At 38.8% G+C, this 27500-nt stretch overlaps 2 protein-coding genes across 5 annotated transcripts in view; both read left to right on the forward strand.

The window, feature by feature from the left end:
- Nucleotides 1-10397, forward strand: part of LOC138039185 (kinase suppressor of Ras 1-like) — a 28490-nt gene extending 18093 nt beyond the window's left edge. Inside the window, exons 10-16 of the mRNA XM_068885371.1 lie at nt 707-874; nt 3008-3104; nt 3824-3948; nt 4385-4519; nt 5500-5629; nt 6775-6858; nt 7361-10397. Of these exons, the coding sequence (XP_068741472.1) occupies nt 707-874; nt 3008-3104; nt 3824-3948; nt 4385-4519; nt 5500-5629; nt 6775-6858; nt 7361-7456 (835 nt within the window). The 3' untranslated portion in view covers nt 7457-10397. The remainder of the gene's footprint in view (nt 1-706; nt 875-3007; nt 3105-3823; nt 3949-4384; nt 4520-5499; nt 5630-6774; nt 6859-7360) is intronic.
- Nucleotides 10398-13936: 3539 nt separating this feature from the next.
- LOC138039186 (uncharacterized) overlaps nt 13937-27500 on the forward strand; it is a 23217-nt gene continuing 9653 nt past the window's right edge. Inside the window, exons 1-8 of one of the 4 annotated variants that reach the window (XM_068885375.1) lie at nt 13962-14092; nt 22251-22335; nt 22435-22544; nt 24747-24833; nt 25546-25609; nt 25743-25835; nt 26474-26504; nt 26654-26708. In XM_068885375.1, coding sequence (XP_068741476.1) covers nt 24810-24833; nt 25546-25609; nt 25743-25835; nt 26474-26504; nt 26654-26708 — 267 coding nt within the window. In that variant the 5' untranslated portion in view covers nt 13962-14092; nt 22251-22335; nt 22435-22544; nt 24747-24809. Of the gene's footprint in view, nt 14093-22250; nt 22336-22434; nt 22545-24746; nt 24834-25545; nt 25610-25742; nt 25836-26473; nt 26505-26653; nt 26709-27500 lie in introns of all 4 variants that reach the window. The other 3 variants (XM_068885374.1, XM_068885372.1, XM_068885373.1) reach the window with 3 other exon arrangements.

The following is a 27500-nucleotide window of genomic DNA, read 5'->3' on the forward strand; positions in this document are numbered from 1 at the left end:
GCTTCGGGAACTTCCTCACTGTCTTTAGCAATCATTCTTCTCGTCAACTGTAAGAAAAGCCTTACATTCGTACTTGAAAAATGCGAGCTGTAACTGAACCATTGCTTTTTCATGGTCAGCGGTGAAATCGACAATTAATTTACAAAAGCCGACGGGGCTCTGAGGACAAGTATGGCAAATAGCAGGATAGGATCATGCGTATTGCCGTCTATTTGTTTTCCTTAAAACATCTTTGGTCTGATCAACAAACAAACTGCAAGTTCTAACAGAAGCACATGACTTTGAAGTGTGTAACTTGCAACTGTTTTCCTTGAAACAAAGCTGGGGACTTTACGACACCAATTTTATGCACAAATATGGACAAAAATAAGATTGATGCTGCACGCGCGGGAAAATGCGCGAGCTATGTTACATCCAAATTAAGAAATTTTTAAACTCAAAAAACTCCAGCTTTGAACCAGAATTAAGCGCCACAAAATCTGGTTCTAATGATAAAGCAATTTTGGAGGATTTGTCAGTTTGCTTTGACAAATACGCGATCGCAAATCGCATTCTTATGCTAGAGCTCTCCAAAAAAACGTATTTTAAAATACTTGAAAATTATCCAACCTCTCCAATATTTACAACGCATCATTTTTTTTATAACCTCTTTGCGTAGCTATAAAATGCCGTCGTTTTGTTTGTTTGTTTGTTTGTTTTTTTTAAGGGGCAGATGGCATGGAGATATCATGATTCACACTCGACGAAAGTCAACAAAAGAAGACATGGAAGAATTTCTGAAAGAAGTATCAGTGCTGAGTATGATAAGACACGAAAACATTGTCCTTTTTATGGGCGCTTGTCTGGAACCTCCTAATCTTGCAGTTATTACCAGGTAAACCACTGGCGAGTGCTTGCGTCAAAGATTAATACGTGAATAAATAAGGTAAATTTGGGTTAACACTGCAACCTGGTTGAAAATCAGGCACGGGTTAAGTCATAACTATGTAATTAAAATTCGGGTTCTTTTAATTTCAACCTGGGTTGATTTTTTCAACCTAGGTCAAATTTTTCAACCTAGGTTATTATGAAGTGTCTAAAAAAGGGTTTTCCCGTTTTGGGGGATGTAATAAAAAATGGGGCCTGGATTCGTAGGGGGAATAAAAAAGAAAAAAATTTTTTAACAAAAAATTCCGCCCTCCACCTTTCCCTTGCCTTCTGTTCTTCTTCCTCTTACCGTCTTTCCCTTTTTTACCCTTCTTCCTTACTGGCTTTACTTATTTTCAACCATCTGTGCCACTTACCTTGAGTTTCCACAACATTCCATGCCGCTTCAAGGATTCGAACCTTCGCACCATTGGACGTCCGAGATGACTTCTGAAATAAGTTAGATATTTTTGCTACTAATGAGTTTAAGCTATTTCCAAGCCTTCATGACAACCACTATTTCGCACACGCGTAAATTACATAAAGTGAGACGTAAACAAAATTTTAGCTCATCCACACAGTTTTATGGCCGCCGATGGGACTTTATGAGGAAATTAAAGGGTGGCTACATTTATCATCGGCTGAAGAAGAATGAAAATGCTATAAGTCTCCAGTGCAACAAAAGCAAAAATTGTTTGCAAGAGGTGGGATCTTGATTCTGAAGGACAAATCGTTTGTTTACGTCGTTATGCAAAATACACCAGGAACAAAGCATAATTTCTAGTCAGTGGTTTTCGGAATCTCTCGGGGAAAGAAATCAAAAAGCCACAAATGAGAGGACAAGTCACAGCTACATCAAATACAAAGCAGGAGAATGGTTAATAATTTGAAAAAGTTGATGAGCCTTACATTGAAGGAGAGCAGTGTCTGATACTTGCAAACCTCAGACCGCGGACTTCAGACTAACCCAAACCTTAATGCTAACCATTTAAAATCACTGCCTAGACTTAACAAACCATTGGGGTTTTATAAAATACTCATGCTAAGTTCATCCACTCACCTCTAGGACCAATTTATTTACCAATATATTACACGTACTTGCTAATAATTGATGGGTTTTTGTTGATTTTTCCTACTTTCAATTTCAAATTAAAATTAACCTGAATTTAAATTTACCTGTAACATATACTCAGTATTTCGTTACGCACGGCTTGACCTCTTTTGGGAGAGGATTCTTTTTTACCGGTAATCTTCGTCAGGTTGTGACGAAGCGGGGAAATGTAGGCCGAATAAACTAGATCTGCAACTGTTGATGTTTGAGGTGTGATGAGTCCTTGGAAAATACGGGGACATTTAGGTCCATTCGGGACCAAGATAAACGACCCAGGTTCCCAGGAGGCCAAGTAGCTCGATGGGTACGGCGTCCTACCGGTGTTATGGAGGCCATAGGTTCGAATCCTGCCTTGTACTCTCATTTGTCAGTTGTCTTATCGCCCGTCGCCAAGCAACAAGTTTCCCAACATTGAATTTCAGCCAGAAACCAGCCTTGCTTTACTTCAAAAGTCTTCTCAACACATTTCCTGGCAAGATCCACCAGGATCCGGCCTCATTGCATTGTTCTCCAGACCCATGCCCGAAATCTCTTTTGCCTCGTTTGCAAAACAACTCTATGTGCAAGATGTTCGTGTTGCCGGTTAATTATAGTCATGTTTTACAAATTTTCTTGCAGATATACAACCTACCTCTAATTTTATTGGATCTTTATAAGACAAAGATCTGTTGTGTGTAGGATTAGGGTTCATTGTTCCTTAGTTATGTTTTTTTTTTTTTTGGTGCTCATTGTTTTTTTTTAACCAATCACGAGATCCGTTGAAATAGCTGTGTTCTTACCCTTTTATGGAGGTGGACTACGCGAACTCGCTTTCAAAAAGAGGCTGACCCAAAGAAACGAATGATATATTTCATTATTAAGGGTGCACACAAAAATTTTTCTTTATTTTGCAAGGCGAGATCTCTTCCCGTTTTTTCGATCATTTTGGCTGGAGGACGGTGGCCACATCCAAGAATTATGATAATCTAATTTGTGAATTTTCTTTTGCAGTGTAAGAAGAGGTTTGTCTCTTTATAATCATCTTCACGTTCGCCAGGATCATTTCTCACTGCATTCAAAGATTTCTATCGCCAAGCAGATTGCACAGGTTTGTTTCCTTCATTGACTGATCAAAAGACGACAAAATGGCATCGAATTCAGTTCTCGTGATCGCGTGACTGCTGTTTATTCGAATCTCTCGTTCCTATTTCATCTTAAAATAACCATTGAAATTCTATGAGGGCGTGTAAGCCTTGTTTCCCTCGATCGTACAAAGTCAGAGAAGTTTCCAATGCTCTTGAATAGGGAGATTTAGGAATCTTTATGTTGAGTTTCAAGATGTCTTACTTAAGGAAAAATGGGGTCTCTGGGTTCGAGGTTGCTTCAGGGTTCTTTGGTGTATCAAAGCGGCGGAAAGCGATAAGTATGGTTAAATTGCGTGTAGAAATATTTGTGTGATTGGTGCTGCGCATGCTGATTGGGTGAAAAATTGGCGCATCGGTTTCAACCAATCAAAATCGCTTTTTGACGGTTGGATTGCTTTGCGTCAGTTTTTCTGGTTTACGTGTTAAAAAAAATAAGTCGTGAGTCAATCAATGAGGCAACCACAAAATAAGTGGCAAAAGCACCAATTATTCATTGGGTATAATAAAAATGAAGTCAAATAGAGGAAAAACCTCCCGAAGCATGCGCACAGTAGATATCCAACAAACTAATCCCCTAAGGGAATCGAACACAGGCGAACGTTGTTATCTCCACGCGAACTCAGCTTCCGAAACAGAGTGGTCAGATTTGATATGTTGGTTTTTAATTTTATTACCTTTTCAGGGAATGAGCTATCTTCATGCCAAAGGCATCGTCCTCCCTGCACTGACTGCGATGAACGTGTTTCTTGAGTCCAAGGTCAAACTTTGTGTGTCAAGTTACTGCAACAGGACAACCAGGGTCGAAAGGTGAATCAGTTATTTCGTTTCTTCAAGCGTTTACCTAGTATTTATGACCATTTGCCTCTTCTGGGCTTGTGTTATAAGAGCAGTAAAAACTGGAATACCAGAAGTCAAAACCGGAAGTCAAATAATGCACGAGATCATTACGAGATGAACTTACACAACAGGATATTGGATGACAGATAGTAAGTATCTCACTATAACTCTCTGTTCTTTCCAACAACTCCTCGCAGATCTTATCATTTCAACCGATATTGGAAAAAAACGACAACAACAACTGAGACATACAATTTCTCTCTAGAATTTCCAGTACAGTCTCTATCTCCAAGATTAACCTTTTTGGCCTAGGCCACAGTTTTCTCTCACAATATTGTGCTGTCTCTTATGCTTTACGCTGGCCATCATGAATTCTGAACAAAAGCGTTTTCTCATCATGTTGCAGGGAGGGATATGCCAGTATACCTCAGGGACACCTAGCTTACCTGGCCCCAGAGCTTATGCGCACACTTACAAGGAAAGGTTGCCTTTTATCTCCCGAAGAAAGGAACACTGAGTGGTCCAACGTGTACGCTTTCAGGTGTGACATTTCAGTGATCACAACGTATCGTTCCGTTCGATACCAATACCCATATTCAGGAATGCAAGTAATTATATGATCAACCACAATTAATCTCCAACACAAAGTTTCCTGTTGAGTCTAAGTGTTTCCTGCCTTTCCTAGCTAGCTGTCTATCTTCACTTGATGAGCAGAGTTTAATTTAGAGGCCGATCTTAATTTTCTGTAGTCCTATGAACGAGTGTTTCTGAAGTTGCGCAAAAGAGCAAAGGGTACAACACTTGCTCACTCACTCAACGTGACGCTCGTTAAAATCTATGATGCATCAAATTACTTGTATTTCTGGACATCTGGGTGATAAATTGATTTTCGCGCAGATGCACCAATCAAGAATCCATGAATGTGATTGGAGTACACTCGCAAATTTTCGTTATATTTCTTGCTGAGAATACCGTATTTGGTTTGGAGATGCAGTGATCGGAAGGGTCATTGCAATTTTCAATCTGTACATTGTACAAGGGCAAACATGACGAAAAATACCGTAAGCAAGTAAACGGATACGACAAGAGATTTAGAGGCTTCAACTTATAACTTGAATTTTGAAATGTTTTAATATAAGAAGCAATCATCATAAAGAAATAGTGAAGCGTAAAATCACGTCTGTAATGGCTACACTCGTTGGTTTGTAATTGTTGGTGTCCAAACTATACAAGATTATTTTAGTACTGGCTTTTTTCTTAAACAGTATGTTGTGAAAGAAAAATGCGCAAGCCAACAAAGATAATGTAAAAGGCGACTTAAAGGGTTCGGCTTTTGCTTGCATGTTAGCAATACGTCACGACTTTTGACTATTTATATGCGCACGATTTGGTTTACGTAAGCAAATGTTTGTTGAAGTCGCGGAGTGCTAAGCTAGTCGCATGCTAAAGCCTTAAGCAAAACTTGAATCGCTTTGCTCGACGTTGAATGGTAATTTTTTTTCTTTTTCTTTTTTTTTGCAGCACGATTCTTTATGAGATTTGTAGCGGGAAGTGGCCGTTTAGCTCCTGTCCCACCCATTCAGTCATTTGGATGATCGGTCAAGGGCAGCAACAGTGTGTTACACATCTACATTCCCCTGAGAGTCTGAAGGTAGGACCCGGTTTGGTCAGCCGTGTGAGCCCTCACAAACTACCTCAGGTTAACAGGGTTATCCCACGACCGAGGCAAACATACCTTAAATGAAGATAAAAACAGCTTTGCAATCTAGTGAAAGAATGTTATCGCAAAGTTGTTTGTGACGTCATCTAAAGTATAGACTCTCTCAACCTTGTCCTCAGGGCTTTTTTCCGCTGAGTGTTGGGCGTACGAAAAGCCCTGGGAACGAGGTTGCACACATTCCTCTCACTCGCTCAGTCGTGGCTTCAATAGCTGATGGTTTTCCGAAGTTTTACTATGATTGCGAAAGATGAAAAGAGTTATCCAAGCAACAGAAGCATTTGATTTCCGGAGCATTTTAATACATGTGATAATTGATTAATAACTAATTTGAATAGAGTGAGTTTCAATCGAGTGTCGTAAAACCAAAACCAAAGTAATTACTTTGACCAATCAGAAAGGACAGAGACACGTTGGCAACACAAAGCGCGGGAAAATGTGCACACGCGAGCCACGATTGGTTTAAGTTCACTTCTGATTGGTTGAAATAGTAGCGCGAGAACTTTGAACCAATCACTGCGTGAAGTACACTGAATTGAAAACCTCTCTGAGAGTACCTAAGAGGGGTTAATCAGGAACCCATAACCAGAAGCTTACACCTCCTTTAAGCCACTTAAGAATATACCATAATGCTCTTTGTTTGTCCCCCCAAATTATGCATAAGCATTGTTTCCAGTTTTTTGTGGGACTTCTTATGTTCCCAAGAGAAAACAAAAACAATGCTTATGCAAATTTGAGGGGACAAACAAAGAGTATTATGGTATTTTCCGAAGTGGCCTTTGCACAGATCAAACTATTTTAGACGAGTCTCTAAATAAGATTTGGCTTGCACGATTGACCGTTCTTAATCTCATGGGTAATAATTTCTCATGCAAGACTAGCGTGCAAGTGATTAGCTGGAAAGGTCTGATTTCACAGGAAAATCAATCTAAAAACAGCTCGGTCTGTTAAAACGCCGTTGCACCAATGCAATGAAGTTGTACGCTCCTAGTAAAGTGATACATTGTACCTCAAAAGGGGACTGGTTAACTGGTTAACTGCCGTCTAAAACAAACTAATACTACCTTGTGCTGAATCAGGAACTGATCAGAAATTGTTGGAGTGAAATACCAAGCGAGCGCCCGGGATTTAGAAGTATTGCAGATTTCCTTCAGCAACAAAATGTGAGTAAATGCAACGTATGGTCTTATTACAATTTGATATTCGTGAAAAGTGTCTGCGACGGCATAGGAAACTGTAAGCCACTAGCCTGCGAACAAAGCTTCGAGTACTGAATAAAAAATCAAGGGAAAAAAAGACAAAAAAGAAATGAAACAAATGAAGAGAGCAGCATGAGCGTTTGGCATTTTAGCATTTGTATGTGCCTTACTCTGCGGAATCAAGAGATAAAATGACCAACTTAAAGGTTTTGTAAAGAATCTGTCATTCGTATCGAAATTACAAAATAAACGTTCTGTAATCTGGACAAAGGATTGACTAATTGGCCTACCATGCATACCTCGTATTCATTTCAGAAATCTGGCATTATATTCGTGTCCAGATGTCTCATTGCCACTGCAATCGAGATGCCCTTATTGTGTAAACCTTTCAATAAATGTGTCGCAGAACTATATTGAACAATGTCTCGTTAACTAATTTGTCTTCGTACTTTGTTATATTTTTTAGTTTCCTCCTGAAGTTAGCCGCAAGAGAATCAGTTTTTCAGAGCCAGAAAAAATGAATGTTATTGGTCGCAAGATGGATACTCTTTCCATTAAGTGATATCAGTTTCTGCCTTCCGGAATTTTGGACCGCTTTCTTAACGTTTTTAGTCGAGTAATTTCGTATTTTTTAGAAAGGATAATTTCTCCATCGTTTAAACAACCTTTTTTACTTTCCTCTGACTAAAGGACGGACCTAAGATTGAACAATCTTTTACTAGTAAGGAGCTTGCTAAATTTGAATATATGCCATGCTTTCAAAGATTGCAAGCCTTTCGGTTCTTAGCGAAATCTGCTCAATCGTTTTAACAAATCGTTTTAGACACTAATTCTTGTATTAAATAGTGTTCGCTGTAAAATAGACAGAAATAGTGATTTTTAATGTTTATGCTATATTTTTTAAAGCTGCTTCGGGAAATTTTAGCAAAAAAAAATATGCTTAAGAAAAACATATATCGATGACAAAAAAGAGAGCTACCAAAAGAATTGAAGCGCAAATTTCCTTGTGAGATTTAGCCAACCTTATAAAGGTCTTTGACTGTTAAGATATTTGCTGAGGCGATCAATGGCCTCGCTCAGTTATGAAAGCATTCTTATGAAATATCTTTTCTTGTAATCATTTATGTCTACTATTTGTAAGACCGCTAGTTATATAGCTAGTGTGCAGAAATATTCGCTATATGAGCGAAATGGATGGATATTGAAGTATGGGATCATCGATAAGCTCTCTAAAACATAAGAACTTTTAAATAGAAATGGTTTGAATAGTGATTTTAACTAGATCCGATGTAAAAGATTTTGACCGACTGCAACTAGTGCAGTAATCGCTACTTCTTCTCTGCGTATACCTACAAATTGAAACTGTATTTCTGTTCTGTTCTGTTTCTGTTCCTGACTCACGGTAGTGACCGAAATGCAATGTAAACGATTTAGGAAAGCGTGTTCTGCAATCCGCGGGCGTTCACCATTTGCATTGAAAATCCGGTTGGAATGGAAAGCTCGTAATAGTACAGGATTTTCCCGGTCTGGCGTTTCGCCAGGCCCGAGTCTCTCGCGGCTGGAAGAAAACAATAAATCAAAATGGCGGCTGCATCTGCAGTGTCGAAAGGCGGGAAAAGGGGGCGAGGTGAACCGGGTCAAGTGGGCGTTTGCAAATGGTACAGGAATTTTACGGTCATTTCGGTTGGAACGGGAAAAATGGAATACGACTGAGGATTTTCATCTTTTTCAAAAACTTTCCGGTGGAATGAGCTGTACCATTTGAATCAGTTCCAACCGGAATTTTCGGTTTTTGTTGACAAATGGTAATGATCGTTGGCTCTGCTAAAATAACCTCTTTGCTTCTTGAGTTAAATCACACTCGAAATCCGTCATAGGAATGTCACCATGGTCTTAAACTTCTTCAGTAAAATCTCTTGATAGGTATCGCTGCATGGTGGAAAACTTGAAGCGATCAAACATTTAGTGCAGAGTTAACTGAATAGAGTGTAATGTGAAGTGCTCGATTTCTATCCCATATGAACTATTATGTGAGCGTTAGCCCTACTGATGGAAATGGGCCCACACAAGGACAGAGAAAAACTCTGACCAGGGTGGGAATCTTCTGCTCCCGTCTGACCTTGTAGCTCATCAGTCGATAGAGCGGCGGAGATCTAACCCGAAGGTCGTGGGTTCAATTCCCACCCTGGTCAGAGTTTTTCTCTTTCCTTGTGTGGGCCCATTTCCATCAGTAGGGCTAACGCTCACATGGTTCATATGGGATAGAAATCGAGCACTTCACATTACACTCTATTCAGTTAACTCTGTTTTAATTATAAGTGCTACACGGCCAACGATTGTATAAACGTAACCTTTCCTTGTACTTGTAAACATTTAGTGCACTTTGCAACATTCATCAGTTTTGTTGCCTCTGTGAAGGAAGCCTTTTTTTAATTGTACGCAAGTCATTCAGAACACAGTATTCGGTTTTCTCATTTTTTTAGAGAAAATGTATGGTTTTTTTCAGTAGACTGAGAAACTAAGTTTTGTTCCAAGCACCAAGTTCATTCGTTATCTTTGTGACGTAATTAATGATCAGTACAAAGTTGCGCAAAACCGTTTAAGAGCTTTCACGCAGGCTTGTTCTGTGCGCAAAAGACTTAATACCAACAAGAAAAGAGATTGCTTATGAGAGTCCTACCCCTTTTAAATCTCTAGTACATCTTGCAAGAATGTCCCTTTTGGTGATATAGTTTTGTTAAACCCATCCCATGAGATTTCTGAGTTTCGATATGAATACATGTAAAGGGGTTGTTTTCTCGTGGCAGCTACGCTTGCGTTCTCTTACTCAGGCAGCGGATGAGGGGTTGAAAGATTATTAACCCACGGAGTGTAATTAGAACTTCATTATATGAAGAAATGCTGTGAGGTAATTTCTAGGAACAATTGTAATATAAGTAACGAAAGAATATGTCTTCTTAGTTCTTCCTTTTTTTTTCTCAAAATGGTCAATTAGTTGATCTTTGCATGTACACTTTCTATCCGTCGTATTCTCTGGTTTAACGAGTTAAATTGTAATAGCTTTTTATAACTACTGAAACGTTTAGTATCCATTGTCAGAAATAAAAGAAAGATCCTTGGCCAATTTTGATATCCAGCAATTTAACAACCACTCTCAAAAAAGGATGCTAGTTGTATATTATGTATATAGTGTAATCGTTGCATTTATTTATTAAAAAGGGACTTGCATTGATGTTTACTATGTAAACTTTGCCTTGACTTCACAACTATGTTAAGTATCTACGCCTAATTACTGGGATCTAAATAACTTTCGGAAAACTTTAAAAGCATTTGGGAAATATTGGATAAACTTGAGCTGCAATAAATAGAAATAGATACTTAAATACGGTTTGTTTCAGATTTAAATTGGTCGCAAACTTTTGTTACTTCCTTGAACGGTAAAACTGACTTAGCTTTGTATTGTATAAATAAAGACCTCCAGAATAAATCAGACTTTTAGAGTACATCTCTCACTTCTTTTGCCGGTTCCTTTGTACAAAAGGGGCAAATTACGGCCCCTTGCCGAGGTCCTAGCCCCAAACGTAGTACTCTGGCAGAAGGGAGCTTACGAAACGAGGACGACGACGGCTACGAGGACTTCATTTAAAAATACGAGTTCGCGTTATTTATATCACTGCGAAACTATTTCATGTCGTTTCGCGTTAAAAATGTGTAGTAACTGGTGAGGAATTAAACTGGTACGAATGGGTTGGAAGCGTAGAGAGAGAACTGAAAATTCATCGTCATGTGCTAACGCCCTCCACAAAACCTTGAATTTGGTCATTTTCACGTCGTCATTTAGGAGATGACGGCAAAGAAATGTACCAAAATGTAAAACGCACGTGCAGAGCGTGCAGAACCATTGTTTTTTCTCACTAAACCTACTAGGGAGTTTAAGATCTACGACGCGACGGCAACGAAAACGTCACAAATTTTGCATATTTAATGAGCAAAAACAATAGCTTTGCACGCTCTGCACGTGCATTTTTAGTTTTTGTACATTTCTTTCACGTTTTCGGCAAATCTACGACGTGAAATGACCAATTCTCAAGTTTTACGGAGAACGTGAACAAAAGGCAGCGAATTTGAATTTTCTGTCGTAGATTCAATACCGCACCTCCTAATTCAGTTCTTGGAAGGTTACACTAGTTTTTAGAAGATAGACAAGCCGACATAACGACGAAAACGATAAATAAACCTGAACTTGCAATTTTAAATGACGTTTTCGTTACCATCGCGTCGCAGATCTTAAACTCCCTATTGTTTTGTAGCGTCGTCGTTGCCGTCGAAGTCGTCGTTTCGTAAGCTCCCTATTGAATTTAGCACGGGTACCTTGTCTAAACAGAGTCCGTTTTCAGCTTTGAAACACAAGCAATGTTTGTTTGATTTATGAGAAAAACTAACGCGGAGAGATTTCGACGTTTCGATGACATCCTGTCATCATTATCAAGAAAATGAAGAATAAAATTTTTGAAGAAAATTTTCTTGATAATGATGACAGGATGTCATCGAAACGTCGAAAACTCTCCGCGTTAGTTTTTATCATAAATTTAATAACAAAAGTCAATCTGATACGAATGTTTGTTTAGATTTGAATTATCACAGAGGCCGTTATTATTCAGATCGTACTTCTGTGTGGCTGTTTCTTACGAAAACAACTTGAACCAAATGCTGAGTTTGCGAAATTTCGTCCTATCTCTTTTTGTCGCAAACAAACCATGAATGAGAGGGCCGGTCCGATTGTCGCTATCTCGATAAACAGGCCTGCGGAAAAACTACTGCGTGTTTGATGAATTTTCCAATCCAACCCGTGGATGGTTTTATGGGTGGTTTTCTCTTGTGGCTGTAGGGACGTAAGACCATTCCCCCTCCCCCCACCCCCCCTGCCCTTCCTGTAACTGCCAAATTAAGTTTGGGACCGTTTCACGAGGGTGATGAAGGGGTCAAATGGGAACTGGTATTTACCTGATTTTTCGGTTGGAAAATAAAATTTGGGCACTTGGAAATGGGATTTTATTACTGGAAATGGGAGATAAAGAGTCCTTAGTGGAAATGGGATTTGCATTATCAGAGGTTGTCAGGTATTCAGTTCTGCTTAAAATTCCTGATATCCAAAATTTCATGCGGTCTTCTTGCGTTCCTGGCCACTGCCAAGTGAAAGTGAGGATCTTCTTGATGCCGCTAACACACTTGTTTTTGAACCTCAAAGCTCCCTACCAACAACATCCCTACCTCTAATACGGCTTTACTCACGGCACGAATTGACTGCCCTAAACCCATTGCAACCAATGCAATCACTCGAAAAGAAGAAGCCCAGATGAGGTATTGGGTAAATGTGTCAGGCACAGGAACTGAAACGTCCTTGTGCGTACCCTACCAATTTGCAAGACTTTGGATTGTTGTGTTTCTAGTGAGGAAGGCGAAGACTCCGGGGAGGATGCTGTTGAGAACACTTACATTGATGAATTTAGTAATTATAATGATGATGACAGTGACTCTGAATGTGACGTAGAGAAACGGGAGACTGCGCCATTCAGAATGCTTTCATGTGCCAGGTGATAGCTGGCCTTTTTCGGCGGACACTTGGTAAGCAATCCCATGTAGCTAAAAATTAAGCCTCGCACTGTCTTTATTGCCTCCGTTCTCCAGTGTTCTTATGTTTCGTTTTGATACTTTTCATTAACTGCTTCATACAACATATCGATGCAGCTCTAAAATTATATTTTCCCTGTCATAACTCCGGTTGGGATTTTAGTAGCAAGGACTGGGATTTCTGAGAAAACGTGCCATTGTTGAGTCCCGAGGGATTGAAAAGTTTTGTTTTACCCCATCGAAACTCGTAGAAATCTATTGTCTATGGCCAATATTGCCGCCGCACGAATAAGGCCCATGGGATTGCAATCCCCCCCCCCCCCCCCTCTTCATGACCCTCTTTCACAGTTCCTTTTAGTTGTGTGTTTTTCATGTTTGCATGGGGTCGCCGCGACCCCATGTGCAGCAGCAGTGCAGCTGACCGTTCTTGGTGTGTGTGGCGAATATAATTCTTGAAGAGCATAGACATGGTTCTCTTTTTGCACTCGTCGTTGTCAAAGAACTGAAGTCTACGATTGACGGAAGAAACGCTAAAACAGGGATTGAGTTAGGTTCGATTACCACCCGCTGTTTCGGGAAATCAGCCAGCGCTCACTCCCAAAATCACGGCTGGACGCGTGAGGTGAGCCATTGTTGATCTCCGTCAATCAGATACTCGCTTGCCCAAATCGAGCAGACATAGATTATATATTTTTAGAGGAAATGTTCAAATTGTAGCTGCAAAGGTCTTCTTTGACCCGGCCTGTCGAGTTTACAGTGCTTTCAAGGTGGGAGAAATCCAAGATTCCCGCTAAAGAAATTACTGCTTAGTTTATTGGTGGCAGAACGAGGGGGTCAATGAAGGCGACTGAGAGACCTGAAAAGCGGCCGAAGAGTGATTTTGTTGATGATTCGCCAGTTCAATTCAAACTCACATTATGTTAACCATTTAACCACAAACTCAAGATCGCATCATCTGAAAACTTCAAGCCACAGACGTTTTGAGCGTTGTTATGTCATAGCCCATTTCCGAATTTCATGTTTGCCTCCTCTTCAAAGCGAGTCTAAGTGCGAAGTTTTTGTGATGGTGATTAGTTCTACTTTACATATGAATGACAACTAGTTTTCATAAGAAAAACTTCGCACTTAAACTCGTTTTGAAGAGGCAGGCATGAACTCGGAAATGGCCTCCTGTTATGTGAAAATCAATGTTTTGGGATCTCTAATGCCATTTCCTCACAACTATTTATAACTTTGCATAAAATATATTTTGAATTTACGTCACAAGCACAATCTATCGCTGACGTATCCAGCCGTCTCTTCTCAGGGAGGATACCTGGACCGACAATCTACTGTTAACTTATGCCCTCGGCCCAAGGGTTCTCGAATACTGTCACGTTACAATTCGCGGAAATCAGCATGAAGGGGTCGTTCGATTTACTTCCTCTTGCCTTGAAGTTCTATCAAAATGAGAGAGATCTCGTTTTCGTCAACGGATTCCAAGCTTTTTGATTGCGATATCTCGTCGGTAGATTATGAATTTTATCAAAAACACAAGGGAGCGTTTAAGGGAATGCTGGAAGACCAGGTTGGTATGTCAGCTGTACTGTAACAAGCCAAAAGCTACGTAAAACCATAATAATTGTTTTATATAAGTTTCTTGTAACGTTAAGTCAAATTGTTTTGTAATTTACATAAGATTAGCTTAAAATTGAAGAAACCTCGTCTAGGAAAGTTTCCTCAAGAAACTCAATGACGTTTTCTGAATTGTGATTGCTGACTTTTATCGACGGTACTTCATTGGATTCGGCCGATTCGCGGACAGGTCACTCGTTACAAAACCTTTACTAATGCTAAACTCAGGCCCAATTAGGGCAAAAAACGATGTTTAGGCCTAAGGTTAGCCAAATTGAAGGTTTTAGGTTGGTTTAGTATAGTTAAACAATGACCTGTAACGGGTAACCTGTGGAAGGTGACCTGTGTTAAGGTGGCTCAATCCAGTTTCAACACTTTCAACATATCTCGTTGTTAGAAGGATTGACACTACAACATTTTATCACGTAACAGCAATGTTATCTTACCAAGTAAACAAGATGCAGTCATTTTTATGAATTAACATGTTACCATGGCAACCGGAAAGCCTGAGAAAAACATCGTATATTTTGGCTTTAGTTGCTCATCTCTGAAAAACGAACTCGGTTACCTCAATTTTTTTATTGCACAAAAGTGATCAGCAGGCCAAGATGAAACTGCAAAATTTTAAAAAATTATGTGGAGTGGATTCCGAGCTACCTTCAATTTTCAGTTATTTAAGGTTGCTCTGAATCCATTCCACATAATTTTTGTTAAACTTTGTGGGAAGTTTCATTCTGGTATGCTAATTACATTTGAGAAATAAAAAATGGGGGTCACCAAGTGCAGCTAAACCAAGTGCAGCTAAAGCCAAACTATGGGGTGTTTTTGCAGGGCTTTCCTGTTGCCACAGTAACTTTTTATGTCACAAAAGTGACCAAATCTTTTGCAGCAATAATTGGTGTTTGATATGGGTACCATAACATTGCTGTTAAGTGATTGATAGTGTCAATCCTTCTAATAAGAATGTTTCTTTCAAGTGTTGAAACTGGTTTGACCCACCTTAATCACTCACTGAAAAATGTTCCCATTAATGTTAACCTTTTGACGTCCAAACCGGCCTAAACCTGCCAGACTTAGTCTTTTACTCTGTCTAACGCCAGATGATTTTACTCGTCTATGGGGAACCCCCTCGGAGTCAATGGGTTAATATATTAACTTGCCATTGATTTGCCTACAGGCACCCCAAGCTCAGTGAGAGGGAAAGCCAACATGGCCGAGAGAAATGTAAGGAATTGTTTGGGAATTCCGATAAAAGGCTTAAAAGATGATGTGAAAAAATTCTCAATTAAAAAGCGTTCGTTACCTTATCGTAGGGTGTAAAGTGCAGGTTGAAGGTTAGGCTTGCAGGTCATAGTTTTGCCATAACTGAAACAAACGAAACCTTTACAAAAATGCTAACCTTCAGCTTAAACATTATCTAAAGGATAGTGTTTAGGCCTAATGTTAGTATTAGTAAAGGTTTGGGTTGTTTCAGCTATGGTGATACAATGACCTGCAACCCGCATTTTACACCCTTCATTATGTGGTCATTAACAACATTTGTCATTAACAAACTGCGTTCTGGCACCCTTTGTTAAGTGATTGATTCCAAAGGTCGACGTGTTCAACTTGGCTCATGCTACCATCATTTGGAAGGTTTTTTCTTTTGATCAAGTGCACAGACTACTGGCTGTCTCAGCTCGCTCACAGGGCTGCTATAATTTGTTGTTGGTGGGTTGAAATGAAAGTTCAATCTTTTATCAATTGATTCTGATGTGGAATTGTAACCGTGGGAACATTTTGTCAAGGAATATTTGACTCAATTTGGTGGGTTCCCCAAATGGAGTGTACAGCCTTGGGATTTTATAGTACCATTGGCAATTGAGAAATTGAAAAATGGCTGAAATCGCACTGAATCTGGAAAAAAACCACACAGGAAGGAAGCGACCTGCAGTGGTAATAATGTAAGGCTTTTTAATTGAGAATTTTTTGTATCATTATCTTATAAAGTAAGCCCTTTATCGTTCCCATACAAATCCTTATATTTTTGTCAGCCATGTTGGTTTACCCTTTTACTGAGCTTGGAGTACCTGTGGTTAAACGTGGCAATGTTAAATCGTACATGGGTATACGTTTTAGTACATGACTATATATGGGAATACATGGGTATACCTGGTAGTACATGGATACACCTAGAATACATGAGTATACATGTACGAGGCAATAGGTGGATATACACTGTAATACATGGCTATATATGGAAATATCTGGTTAAAAATGGCTGTACATGGCTACATGTGGCTATACACGGCAAAACACAGATATAGATGGATATTTAGTAAAAAGGCTGGTAATGTCTGCAGCTGACTCCAAAAAAATGAATATTTGGCCAAGAAGCGAAGCTTTGAGGGCAAATATGAAATTTTGAGGACAATCTCTCAGCCAAGGACATTATCAGCCAACATACCAGCAAGCCATACCCCCACCCCGCCCCCCCCCCCCCATTAATTTCCATATTGCGGAAAAAAACCGCTCATAAAAGGTCAGTGTTGAACAGATCTGATAGCGATGCTTCAAATCATTTTAATTGTCACTGTGAATCGAAAACTCAAAAACTCAAAAACAAAGTACTGAAAAAGAAATTTCAACAACAACAAGCTTTATTCACATTTCAGGTTGTAATTATAATTTAGTTACACAAGGTAATTTTAGGCCAATGGACAGTTACATGTAATTTATAATAGAAAGAACTAAAAATACATTACAGGTAAGAAAATGCCTAGCATCTAAATAAACTGTTAGGTTTCCGAGTTAGAAACTAGTCTTGTATTGATTCAGTTTAATATGTAGACATCAGGAGAAAAAACATGCAAAACAACACATACACACAGAACAGAAACATAATAGACAGTACGAAAGAATATTTCACCCTAATCATATTGGCCTAAGGTCGGTTTCTGGTAGCTTTTTAATTTCTTCTAAGGTTGCCATAAGTGCTGATGTCCATGTAGGGAAAGATATTTTTGCCATCATTGGCAGAGCTAAATAATGCACTTCTGGCTGCAATGGTGCCATGCAACCGCCAACCGTGAAAGACAGAATGTGCAAAGTTGGATGACAGTGTTTTTAAGTGCAGCTGGAATTTTTCTCTCCTTCAAACTGTTGGTTTGTTTTTATAGTTAGTAATTTCAACACAGTGTTTTAAATTGTCTACTCTGTAAAATGACTTAGTTCAAGTTTGTTTAGGATTAAATCTCCTTTAAAGTCTGCTCATAACTTTCTTCACACCTTCAAAGTCGTTGACAGCATATTTTGTTGACTTTCTTGGCCTAGGTTCTAGAAAACGAGTTTGTTTTTCTTCCACGTAAAATGAAAATTCTTCTGCTGTCTATGTTTCTTTTCAACGGAAATGATCGCTACAGCATTTTGAAGGGCAAATATGCACGCAAATGGGGGTTATTGCGTGATAACTGTCCTTTGAGTTTGCACCACATGACGTAAATTAGCCAATAATATCACTCGAAAATTAATTGGTGGGTTAAGAATATGGTTACTCATGAATAGGCATGGTGATACATGGCCATACATTGATAATTACATGGTTATGCATGCGCATGGAAATATGTGCTAATACATGGCTATATATGGCTAAATAGATACATTGCTTTTCATGGCAAAATACAGCAACAATGGTTAGCTTGCATGAAAGGTTAAGTAAGGATAAGGACACTGTATGCATTTTAGTAATGAGGGTTAAGTGCTCAATTTAGTGATTAGGGTTATACACTTATTTCAAACGTTAGGTTAGGGTTAGGGTTAGGGTTAGAACCGCGCACTGGTGGCTCAGTTGGTTGAGCACCGGGCTGTCACGCGGGAGGACGTGAGGTCAACTCCGTCCGGACCAACACTCAGGGTCTTTAAAAAGTGCTGACTGACTGTTCTTATATATGGAACAGTCAACGGCGAACTCAAATTCATTCAAAATGGCTCAAAAAACCGCTTTTGAGGTAAAAGGACGAATATAAACCACAGGTAAAGTAATTAAACGTTTATTTATCATTGATTTACATACATAGTTAACGATATATCGCCATAGGTGAAGGAAACGGTAAATCCAGTACATTTACTATAAAATAACAATCGGCTACACAAACAGATTGTGTGGGCTCCCTGTGGTAATACGGGCAACATTTTTCGTGCAACTTGTGGCGCAACAATGTTGCGCTGCAAGTTGAGATGGTTTGTTGCGTGTATTGCCACCTTGCGCAACAAATTTTTGTGTTGCAAAAAGTAGACGTCGCTTTGCTTTTTGCAACATGAAAATTTATTATACCTCCCAACTCAAAACCGATTGCAGGAGAACGTGTCACACTAACTACCTAGGGCGAACAAAACTAACTCCCTAGGGAAACAACGACTTGAACTTTCGACTCGCACGTTATCAGGTCGTGCACCTTAAAACAGCGGCAAATTCCGTGTAAAAATCCGTGTATTCTTGGATTTCACATGACTTCACGGCCGCCATGTTGGTGTCCCGATCCAATCCTCCGGGAATTGAAAGCTGTTATTATGCTAACGTCTTCTTTTGTTTTTGTTGAAAAACATGGCATTTGATCACGTCAGTGAAACCCAAGAATTGTTCTATTTTGAGTCGGGAGGTAAATGAGGTAAGGGTCTCGGGGAAACAAAACTCACTGTTAACCTTGGGGCCAGTCATAAAGTGCTTATTGCTCTTGAGCCATTGAACCGAGTTCAATATCGTTCACCCAACCTACTCTAAGATTTTTTTTCTAAATTTTTCCCTTTTTTTCAAAATTCTAAGTGACATACGCTACTAATCTAGTCCTAGATTAGTAAAATAAACTTAACAGTGAAAATTGTTCTCGTCCAAATGGCAGCGACCGTTTACGAAACGGAAATTTGCGCCGCCTCGATTAGCCTCTTATGATATTTGTGGTGAGAGAGTTTTACTATCATAACCGACTGTAATTATATCAATTGTAACTATCTGTTAAAGTGCCCCTGTGATATAAAATATCACTTCCTGTTTTTGGAAGTGTGTTTGCTTAGGGATGGACCATTAAGGCCGGGACACACTAGGCGACAAGTCGGAGCGACATGTCTCTGCGACAAGTTGCTCCGTGTGTACTACTTGCAAAACAAGTCGCCGCGACACGACGCCTGTTCGGAGCACCACGTGGTGATCTCGTATCATGGGGGGATGTGAACTAGTTTTCTAATTCAATATGGCTGACCATATGACGCTTTCTCATTGGTTCATTCATATTTTTTCGCTGCGACTTGTTGCGGGAAGTGTACACACGATGCGACAACGCTGCTTTCGCTAATTTTGTCGCTGCGACTAGTCGCGCGAATTTAAACTGGTTTGAATTCGTGCGACTGATCGCGGCGACAAAATTCTGCCGCAGCGACAATGATTTTCATGAAATTGACCGTGTCACACAAGGCGATTTGTTGCGGCGACTTGTCCCCTCGACGTGTCGCAGCAACTTATCGCCTAGTGTGTCCCGGCCTTTAGAAAAGAGATGAAGGGTGTGGGGAAAAAACCACAAAAAAATTCATGCAAGGGAAAATGGCAAGAAAAGAAATTTAAGCAAAGAAAAAGGTAAAGAAAAAAAAATCACGCAGAAGGAAGGTTCAGTTGTGACTTTTATTTAATAACTAGAAATAGTGTTCACTAGAGCTGCCCCCGCTTTTGATAACCTGTTTATGGCATGTGTATTTAATATAAATACTGTGCATAAGACCGTTGAAAAATTAACGTTTCAAGCATTTTATTGAAGTTCACATTCATGTAAGTAGTTAACAGCACAAGTAAAGTGGTTGTTGTGACATCGCACTACACCTCTCAGTTTGTACTGAGCTCCCCTGATTAGAATCTCCTCAAACAGATTTATGTCTTTCATTAATGCAGGAGGGAATTCAATGAAAAGGAAACGTGAGTTTAATACGTTCCTTAAAACAGGCTCAGTAGTTTGAGTATCAGAATAGGCACAAGTTAACCTTCCTGGATTTGTATGCATTTCACTAACAAAAAGAGGCCACATGTTATCGAAACCCAGCTGGTTTAATCCATATGCTGTAACTACTGTTAAAAGAATATTGCTATTCAAAGTCACAAAATTCGAGCATGACCTACAAATTCTTGAAACTTGAAACTTGGAGTAATCACTAATTTCCAGTGTTTAGTCTAAAACAACCGTTGTCTTGGTTATTGGGTGTATGATATTGGTTCAGGATTAGCGGAAGTAAAGCACTCTTTCACATGTAGGATTTAGGGATTTATTTTGTAAAGAAGCTGTGTGGCTTTGTCGATGGGGAATTGAAATAAAGAAAAGGGTTTATCAACTGAGTTCATGTGGTAAATTGACCACTGTAAAGAAATTTGAAAGCTGACGTTTCGAGTGTGAGCCCTTCGTCAGAGCGAAACCCTTTCTGTTTTTCACGTGTAAAACTACTTTTCGTAACGGAAAAAACGTGATCTTCTTTAATGATTCCTTTGGCAATTCAGCAATATTTTTGTCTCAGATAGCAGTATACAACTACTGGAAAGTAACTACATTACTATAGCGTAACAATGGTACTGATACAGTATTAATAAACTACAATTTATCTTGAAAGGAAAGTACTCACTTTCCAGAATGGCCGGTTTCGAGGTGATGTAAAGGAAATTTCTTTGGAATAATCGAAAGTAAGATTTGTAGCACTGCACAGATTTAATCTTGTAGGAGAAATAAGTGATTGTATCTTTCCAAACTTGGTCAGAATGGTTTCGATCTCAGTTATTTTCCTAAAAGCATGTTGGGATACAATTGTCACATTCCACCATTAAGTCGATTTCTATCAAAAGGAGGAATGTTGGAGCTGCCATTGGTTGTTGGACATTCTTCACACCGCTTGTTACGGGTATTTTCTGTCCGTGAAATGGGCATATTTTGATGAATGTGTCTAATGACAACTTCTGGCTTTTCCGTAATTTTCCGTCCTCTTTGAAGAATTCGACTGTGTACTTGTGACAAGACTTAAAACAGGCCCCTTTTTAACTCAGTGGAGCTGGCTGTCACTCCTTCTGTGGGTCCTGTAAACTTTTTAATGTAAGTCCGCTGACTAGTGAATAGCGTTTGCGCATACATTGTAGTTTTGTGAGGCGGTAATGTCATTGTGTAGAGCAGTCATGGACTGTCCGGCGAGAAACCGTCTTTCGGTACATAATTTTGTTCGTTCGATAAAGATACACCTTTTCTGAGTGCCAAATTTCTACTAGAAAAATATACAAATTGGATGAACCGTACGAATACTCTCGATTTAGCTGCCTTTCAATTAAGAGACGCTACCATTATTTCAGGGAAACTTTTCCAAGTTTTCAGGAGTAGGATGAAACAAAATATGATGAGTTGTGAAATGGAAGTCTAATAGTATAAAGGAGATAGCGTGCGGAAAATGAACGTGCAATTCTCAAAGGCGACGAAAAATTACCTGGTCGTAGTGACGATTAAAATAAAGCTAAATATCAACATTTCGACGGATCGAAGGATGAAGAATGGAACAGGGAATGGATGTTGTATCATGATTTTTCTAGAATTATGTCCTTAAGTTTTAAATGGTAATGATTCCGTTAAATATGAGTATTCCGATTGAAAAAAGGTATTACGATGCATATGACGTCCTCGAAAGGGAATAACATATCGTATCTCTCCCTGGGTCTCCCATCCAAAACATACATTCTTCATAGGGGTTTTTCAGGGCCAATGAAACACTATCATGACAGAACAGAACATTCAACAACAACTGTTAAGAATCCCAACTGGCCGGAGGCAAGCTAGTTGGCTATTTACAATGCAGCTTGGAGGTTGAACCAGGGACTACCAGGAACAAATTCAACCATGCTGTTACTGTATATTTTAGAGGTGCCTCGTTAGGAGTTCTTTCATGGTAATTTGTTCGGTCTTGTATTAATTGGTTTTCCCATTCAAAGACGTTAGCCTCAGAGGGGCGTATTTAACACTTAAAAACCCTCATTATGCATGTTTCGATATATATATAGCACATGCAGTTTTCTCTTTTTGGGCTTCCCTACGTCTTGTGGTAAAGAGTTTGAATTTACCGTTTAGTTATTTCAGTTTCAAGTTTTCCTGGGCCATCTAGTTGTGTTGGGCAGTTTAACTCACTTCACGTCTCGGAGAAATCACCAATAAGGTTTGTAATTATCGGTTTCAAGTTTGTACGTATTTTCGTTTTATCGACCATGTAATTAACTCGCTCGTTAACCTTTTTTTTTTAACTTTCCTGTTTTAGAACTGTTTTATCTTTTCCCCAGAAACGATGGGTACAGTGCAGTTATTTTGACCACAAGTTACCTTCCTAAATCAATCAGATCGCTCTTATGATTCAGAGTCTAGCCAAGGGCAAGTATTTCAATCCTGTCACATAGTCACAGTACTCAGCTCTTATCTCATGTTATCTCAAGAAGTACATGCTCGTATCCTCAAACTTCCGTCCTCAAATATTGTTTTTTTAGTACCCCTCTCCTTTGCTTCTGAGACTGTTGAACGCACTTCAATAATCCGAGATTACTTCTAGTAATATTTGTTATCGTCAGTACGGATCGAGGGACGGCGTAATTGCAGGTTAAGGTCTGTAAGTTACTATCCTCTAAACCTCACTGGGAGTTGTGACTGACACTGTCAATTAAGATTCTTAAGAATTGTTGCTGTATTTGTAGTATGTGCTATTTTGCAGTCACAGCTTTTACGACTGGTACACGATACATACACTTTCTTTGTGGGACAGATATGCTACCAAACGTACTGTCTCTTGGTCGGCTCCACGTCATCTAAAGGAGAGATGAGAGGCGGCTTAAATTTGTGCTCTTCATAAGTCCCTGTCTGTTGCCATCGCTGGTATTCCCTTCTCGGACAGTTCTCTCTCATTTGAGAGGTGTTATAGCTAGACAGTTACTGTAAAAAAATCGTATTCCGAATTCAGTGGCTCCTAGCCACTTTGATTGCAACAACTTTCTTCTTGTTTCTTGTGAAGAGTTTGCCGTTGCTGTAAACCCATTTCTTTCGAGTTATCATCTGTTGTTCCTATTTTGTTAATTGTTTCGACTCAGATCCGCCGATCCGCGTTTCTTGAAAGGCCGAGTTGTTTCTGTTTTTTCTCTGAAGAAATGTTTGGCCTTGTCGAAAATGTCATCTTCTAAATAACAATTTAAATGTGAGTCTTTGGCTCTAGGTGGCTTTTCAATTCCCCTATTTCTCTATAGAAATATAATTCATTTACGCAATTGTGTTCGCGTGACTCCGCCGCGTCGTATGGCGTATTTCCCTCCAGCATGGCGAATTTTGTACCATGTGATCGTTACTTGCAAAAGACCAAGAGGTTGGGGGTTCAAGTTCTGGTGAGTATGCAAGTGCTTAAACAATCTGGCACCATCTCATCTATCTGACCTCATCATTCAGTACAAGCCTACACGAACATTGCATTCTAGTTCTAAGAATTTATTAGTAATTCCTTGTGCTAACACCATATGATATGGTGAAATAACATTTTGTGCTTTAGCACCGAGACTCTGGAATGGTTTACCGCTAGACATAAGATCAATTAACAGTTTGGAGCTTTTTAAGAAAACACTCAAAACATTTCTTTTTACTTTACAACAACTATTAATATATATATATACATATATTCCTTTTTTATTAGATTTTAATTTTCATAGTTAACAATTATTGTAATCAGCGGCTTTGGGCTAAACGGATTTAGGCACTATGTAAATTCTTTATTATTATTATTATTATTATTATTATTATTATTATTATTATTATTATTATTATGCAAAAAAGTCATGTCTGCATGTGACTAGTGTTCTGAGAGGGGTTGGGTATATGTAGTATGTATGGGGGGATAGATGAGTGAAGGGGGGATGGGTAGGATAGGGGCACTAGTGGAGATCAGGGACGGGTAGGAGAAGTAGAAGGGAGAAAAGAAATGGAAAGAAAAGATGTCTCAATCTTTGGTCTCATTCTTTTTGAAACCCCCCTAAAAAATTAAGCCCCTGTTTTTTAACTACACCCCCCAAAAAAGGAAAATCCCTATTTTAGACAGTTGATTTAAAGAAAACACTTTAAAATAATTTAAACTGGTTTAAAAAATTTCAAACCAAGAAAAATTTGAAACCACAACATATATACATGGTTTCCTATGGTTATACACGACAATACATGATGGACATGTGGGGAAATACATTGCTTTGCGTGGATATACATATTTATACATACATGCTTATGGATATGCATGTTCATTTATTGGTTATACATGGCTATAAATGGATATACATTGCTATGCGGGGTAATACAGAACTACCGTATAATGTTATAATACACTTTATTAAATAACCCCTCTTAATTAAAGTACTTACAACTGTTTTCGTTCTTAACATCGCTGACCTAGCTAGAGTGAGCACACTATGTGCTCCTGCTGTGATTTTTCATAAATGGCAGCAGAAGCACATACCTGTGTCAACTGCATGTGTGCATGATCTTTTAATCTGAAGTCCTGACGTAACCAGAAAAGTAACCCCTTGTTTTTTTTTTTCTTTTAATTTTCAGTCTGAACAACAAAAACAGCTGTTTGTCAATGCGTTTAGAGATTTTTCAATAAATTATGGCTGTATGAAAGACTTTCCTCTGAAGAAGGTAATTATGTCATCTTAAATTTTGTCCATAGTCTATTTGCTTTTTTAAATTCATCAGGATAACAAAGAAAGGAAAACAAAAGATTATTAAACCATTGACTCCTGGGGGTGAGACTTAACATCCTAAGGCTTTTTAGGTTTTCAATGGGTTAATAAGATATCTTTCATGCATGAATGTCGTTTTTTCAAGTGAAGAACCTCATAGGATCGATCCATTAAAAAGATATTAATGTGCTAAAACTACTTGCAAGTTGTTGTAATATTGTGGTTGCGTGTGTTTGCATATTGAGGAGAGGAGTTGCATAATTCCACCCTTGTGGGTCAACAAAATTTCCTCTTTCTAAGTTTTTTTAATCTGCCTCTCGATGTAGCACAAGAGGTCTTTTAAGATCCTTAAATTAATGACTGAGAGTTAAAGAACTTGGCTACTGTCATTGCTTGGAATTTCAAAATGTTGTTGTCATAAATAGATCTTACTCTATCTAATGCCGGCCAATTTTACTTGACAGTTGAGAATGCTTTAGGTGTGATCAATGAGTTAACAACATCCAGGTCCACTCAAACTATGTCCCCTTTAACTGATAAAGGAGGGTTATGGATGAAGGGTATCTTCTTGGCTTACTGTGGCAACAGATGGCAACAGATTGTCATTCTGAGAAATGCAGTTCCATGTTGTGTAATAATTTTTATTATCATGTGGCTTGTTTTTGCAGAGGGAAAATTTAGATTCACTTCTTGATAGTGTTGTAAAATATTTGAATGAACATTTTGTTCGTGGTAAGTTGATATTAAAATTTGTTGCTTCTACTCTTTTTCGGAATAACTTTTTAATAGTTCATTTTAGGACGAGTCTGTGGCGATGGATTACCATCATTCTCATTCTGTGGAATTGTGTTAAACTTTGTTACAGGGAAAGTGAGTAAAGCCAAGGGTTTGCTAAGGGATATCGTTTGTTTGGCTCAAAATCGAGGCCTACTACAATATGTTGACTCATCTTCTTATGGTATGATAGCCTTATGATATTTATAGCATTTATAGGCCTATAGATCACGAAATAAAATGGTTTCAAATGGTCTATGTGATACTTAATGAGAATATGAAGGGTAAACCAAGGAATGATAAACCTCTGTGGAGATTAATCAGACAGACTAGTGGCAGGGAAATGTGGGTGCTAATTCAACTCCGGGATGGAAAACCAATAGTTGGTTTGCCAAAGGTTTAGGTTTAGAACAGAAATTTTGAAAAGTCAGAAAAAATGATATTGATGTGTTTATTTATGTTGTTCATTTTAAATGAAGGCCTTTAATTGCCTTGATTTAACCCTTTCACCCCAGTGGGGTTCCCCATTGATGAGTTAAATCATCTGGCGTCAGACAGAGTAAAATCTATAAGTGGCACTCTTGGGAGTGAAAGGGTTAAACGTAATTACTAAGCAGAAGTCATCTTCAGAAAGTACAATGTAAGTGATTGATGCATCTACGGGGGAATTGGAAAATGTATGTGGAGAATACAGAACACTCTGTATTCTGAGTTGCTGCAGCTGTGAGATACCAGTAGTTATGAACTTTCACCTGCAACATGATTGTTTACTGACAGTATCTTGCCATGTGTTGAATTTAATCTTTTTCATTTTTGTTACAGCCAAAGACCCATTCATTCACAAGGACACAAGGTGTGTAGTTTCTTTTAACATCATCCACCACCAAAGGCAACAGATCATTCCAGTAAACAATCAGCCTTATAGACTGAGGATGGTTTCCCTGTGGCCTTTTTAAATGTAGAATCCAACCATAATAATAATAATGGGAATTATTCTTTCAGAGACGTGTTTCGCCGACTGTTTGGAGAACCAACGTCACAAGATGCTTGCTTTAAGGTGTTGTGTTTGTTACGTCTCTGCGTTTTTTTCTCTTAATTATCAAATCAGTAAACACTCATCTGTCAGTGTAAATTCTTACTTCAACCAGGGTGACCTGTCATTTCCTAAATGAATGTTCCATTAGAATATGGTGTTAAGCAGCCAAGGATAACAAGCATGGAAATGGATTAGAAACAAAATTAAACTGGTTTAAAAAATTCTGAAGAATGAAAATATTTGAACCACAACATTCATACATGCACACAGGTGTATACATAATTAAAAAGCCAGCTGGTTTTTTTTTTTTTTTGTTTTGTTCTTTTGTGTTGTTGTTTCTTTACCCACGGAACAACTTAAGAGCTCTCAGGAGCTCGTTCAACATATATGTGTCCGTGCATTCCAGATCAAATTGGAATTTGGCAGTGTTGGTTTTTTTGAGGAGAGGGGAAAGTTGTAGTACCCAGAGAAAAACCTCTCGAAGCAAGGAAAGAACCAACAACAAACTCAACCCACATATGATTAAGCTTGCACACTGTGGATCATACAAACAATGGTCTTCACAATTCTCAATGACTTGCAAAAGACTGTTGTTCAAAATTTGACCTGAAAGGAGCAATTTATTATTTAATCTTGCTTTTGCTGTTCATAAGTCAGCGATGGGTTCAAGTCATACCGTGGTGCTGTAGCTTACTAATACAACATTTCATAGAGCCTGACGACAAGATACCAAGCAAAATGTTGTAGGATGTGCTACCAATAATACAGGGTCATAACGAGGTACACGGGATCAGGGATCAAAGGCCTGAAAAG

Source organism: Montipora capricornis, chromosome 2 (assembly GCF_036669925.1).
Source record: "Montipora capricornis isolate CH-2021 chromosome 2, ASM3666992v2, whole genome shotgun sequence".
NCBI lineage: Eukaryota > Metazoa > Cnidaria > Anthozoa > Scleractinia > Acroporidae > Montipora > Montipora capricornis.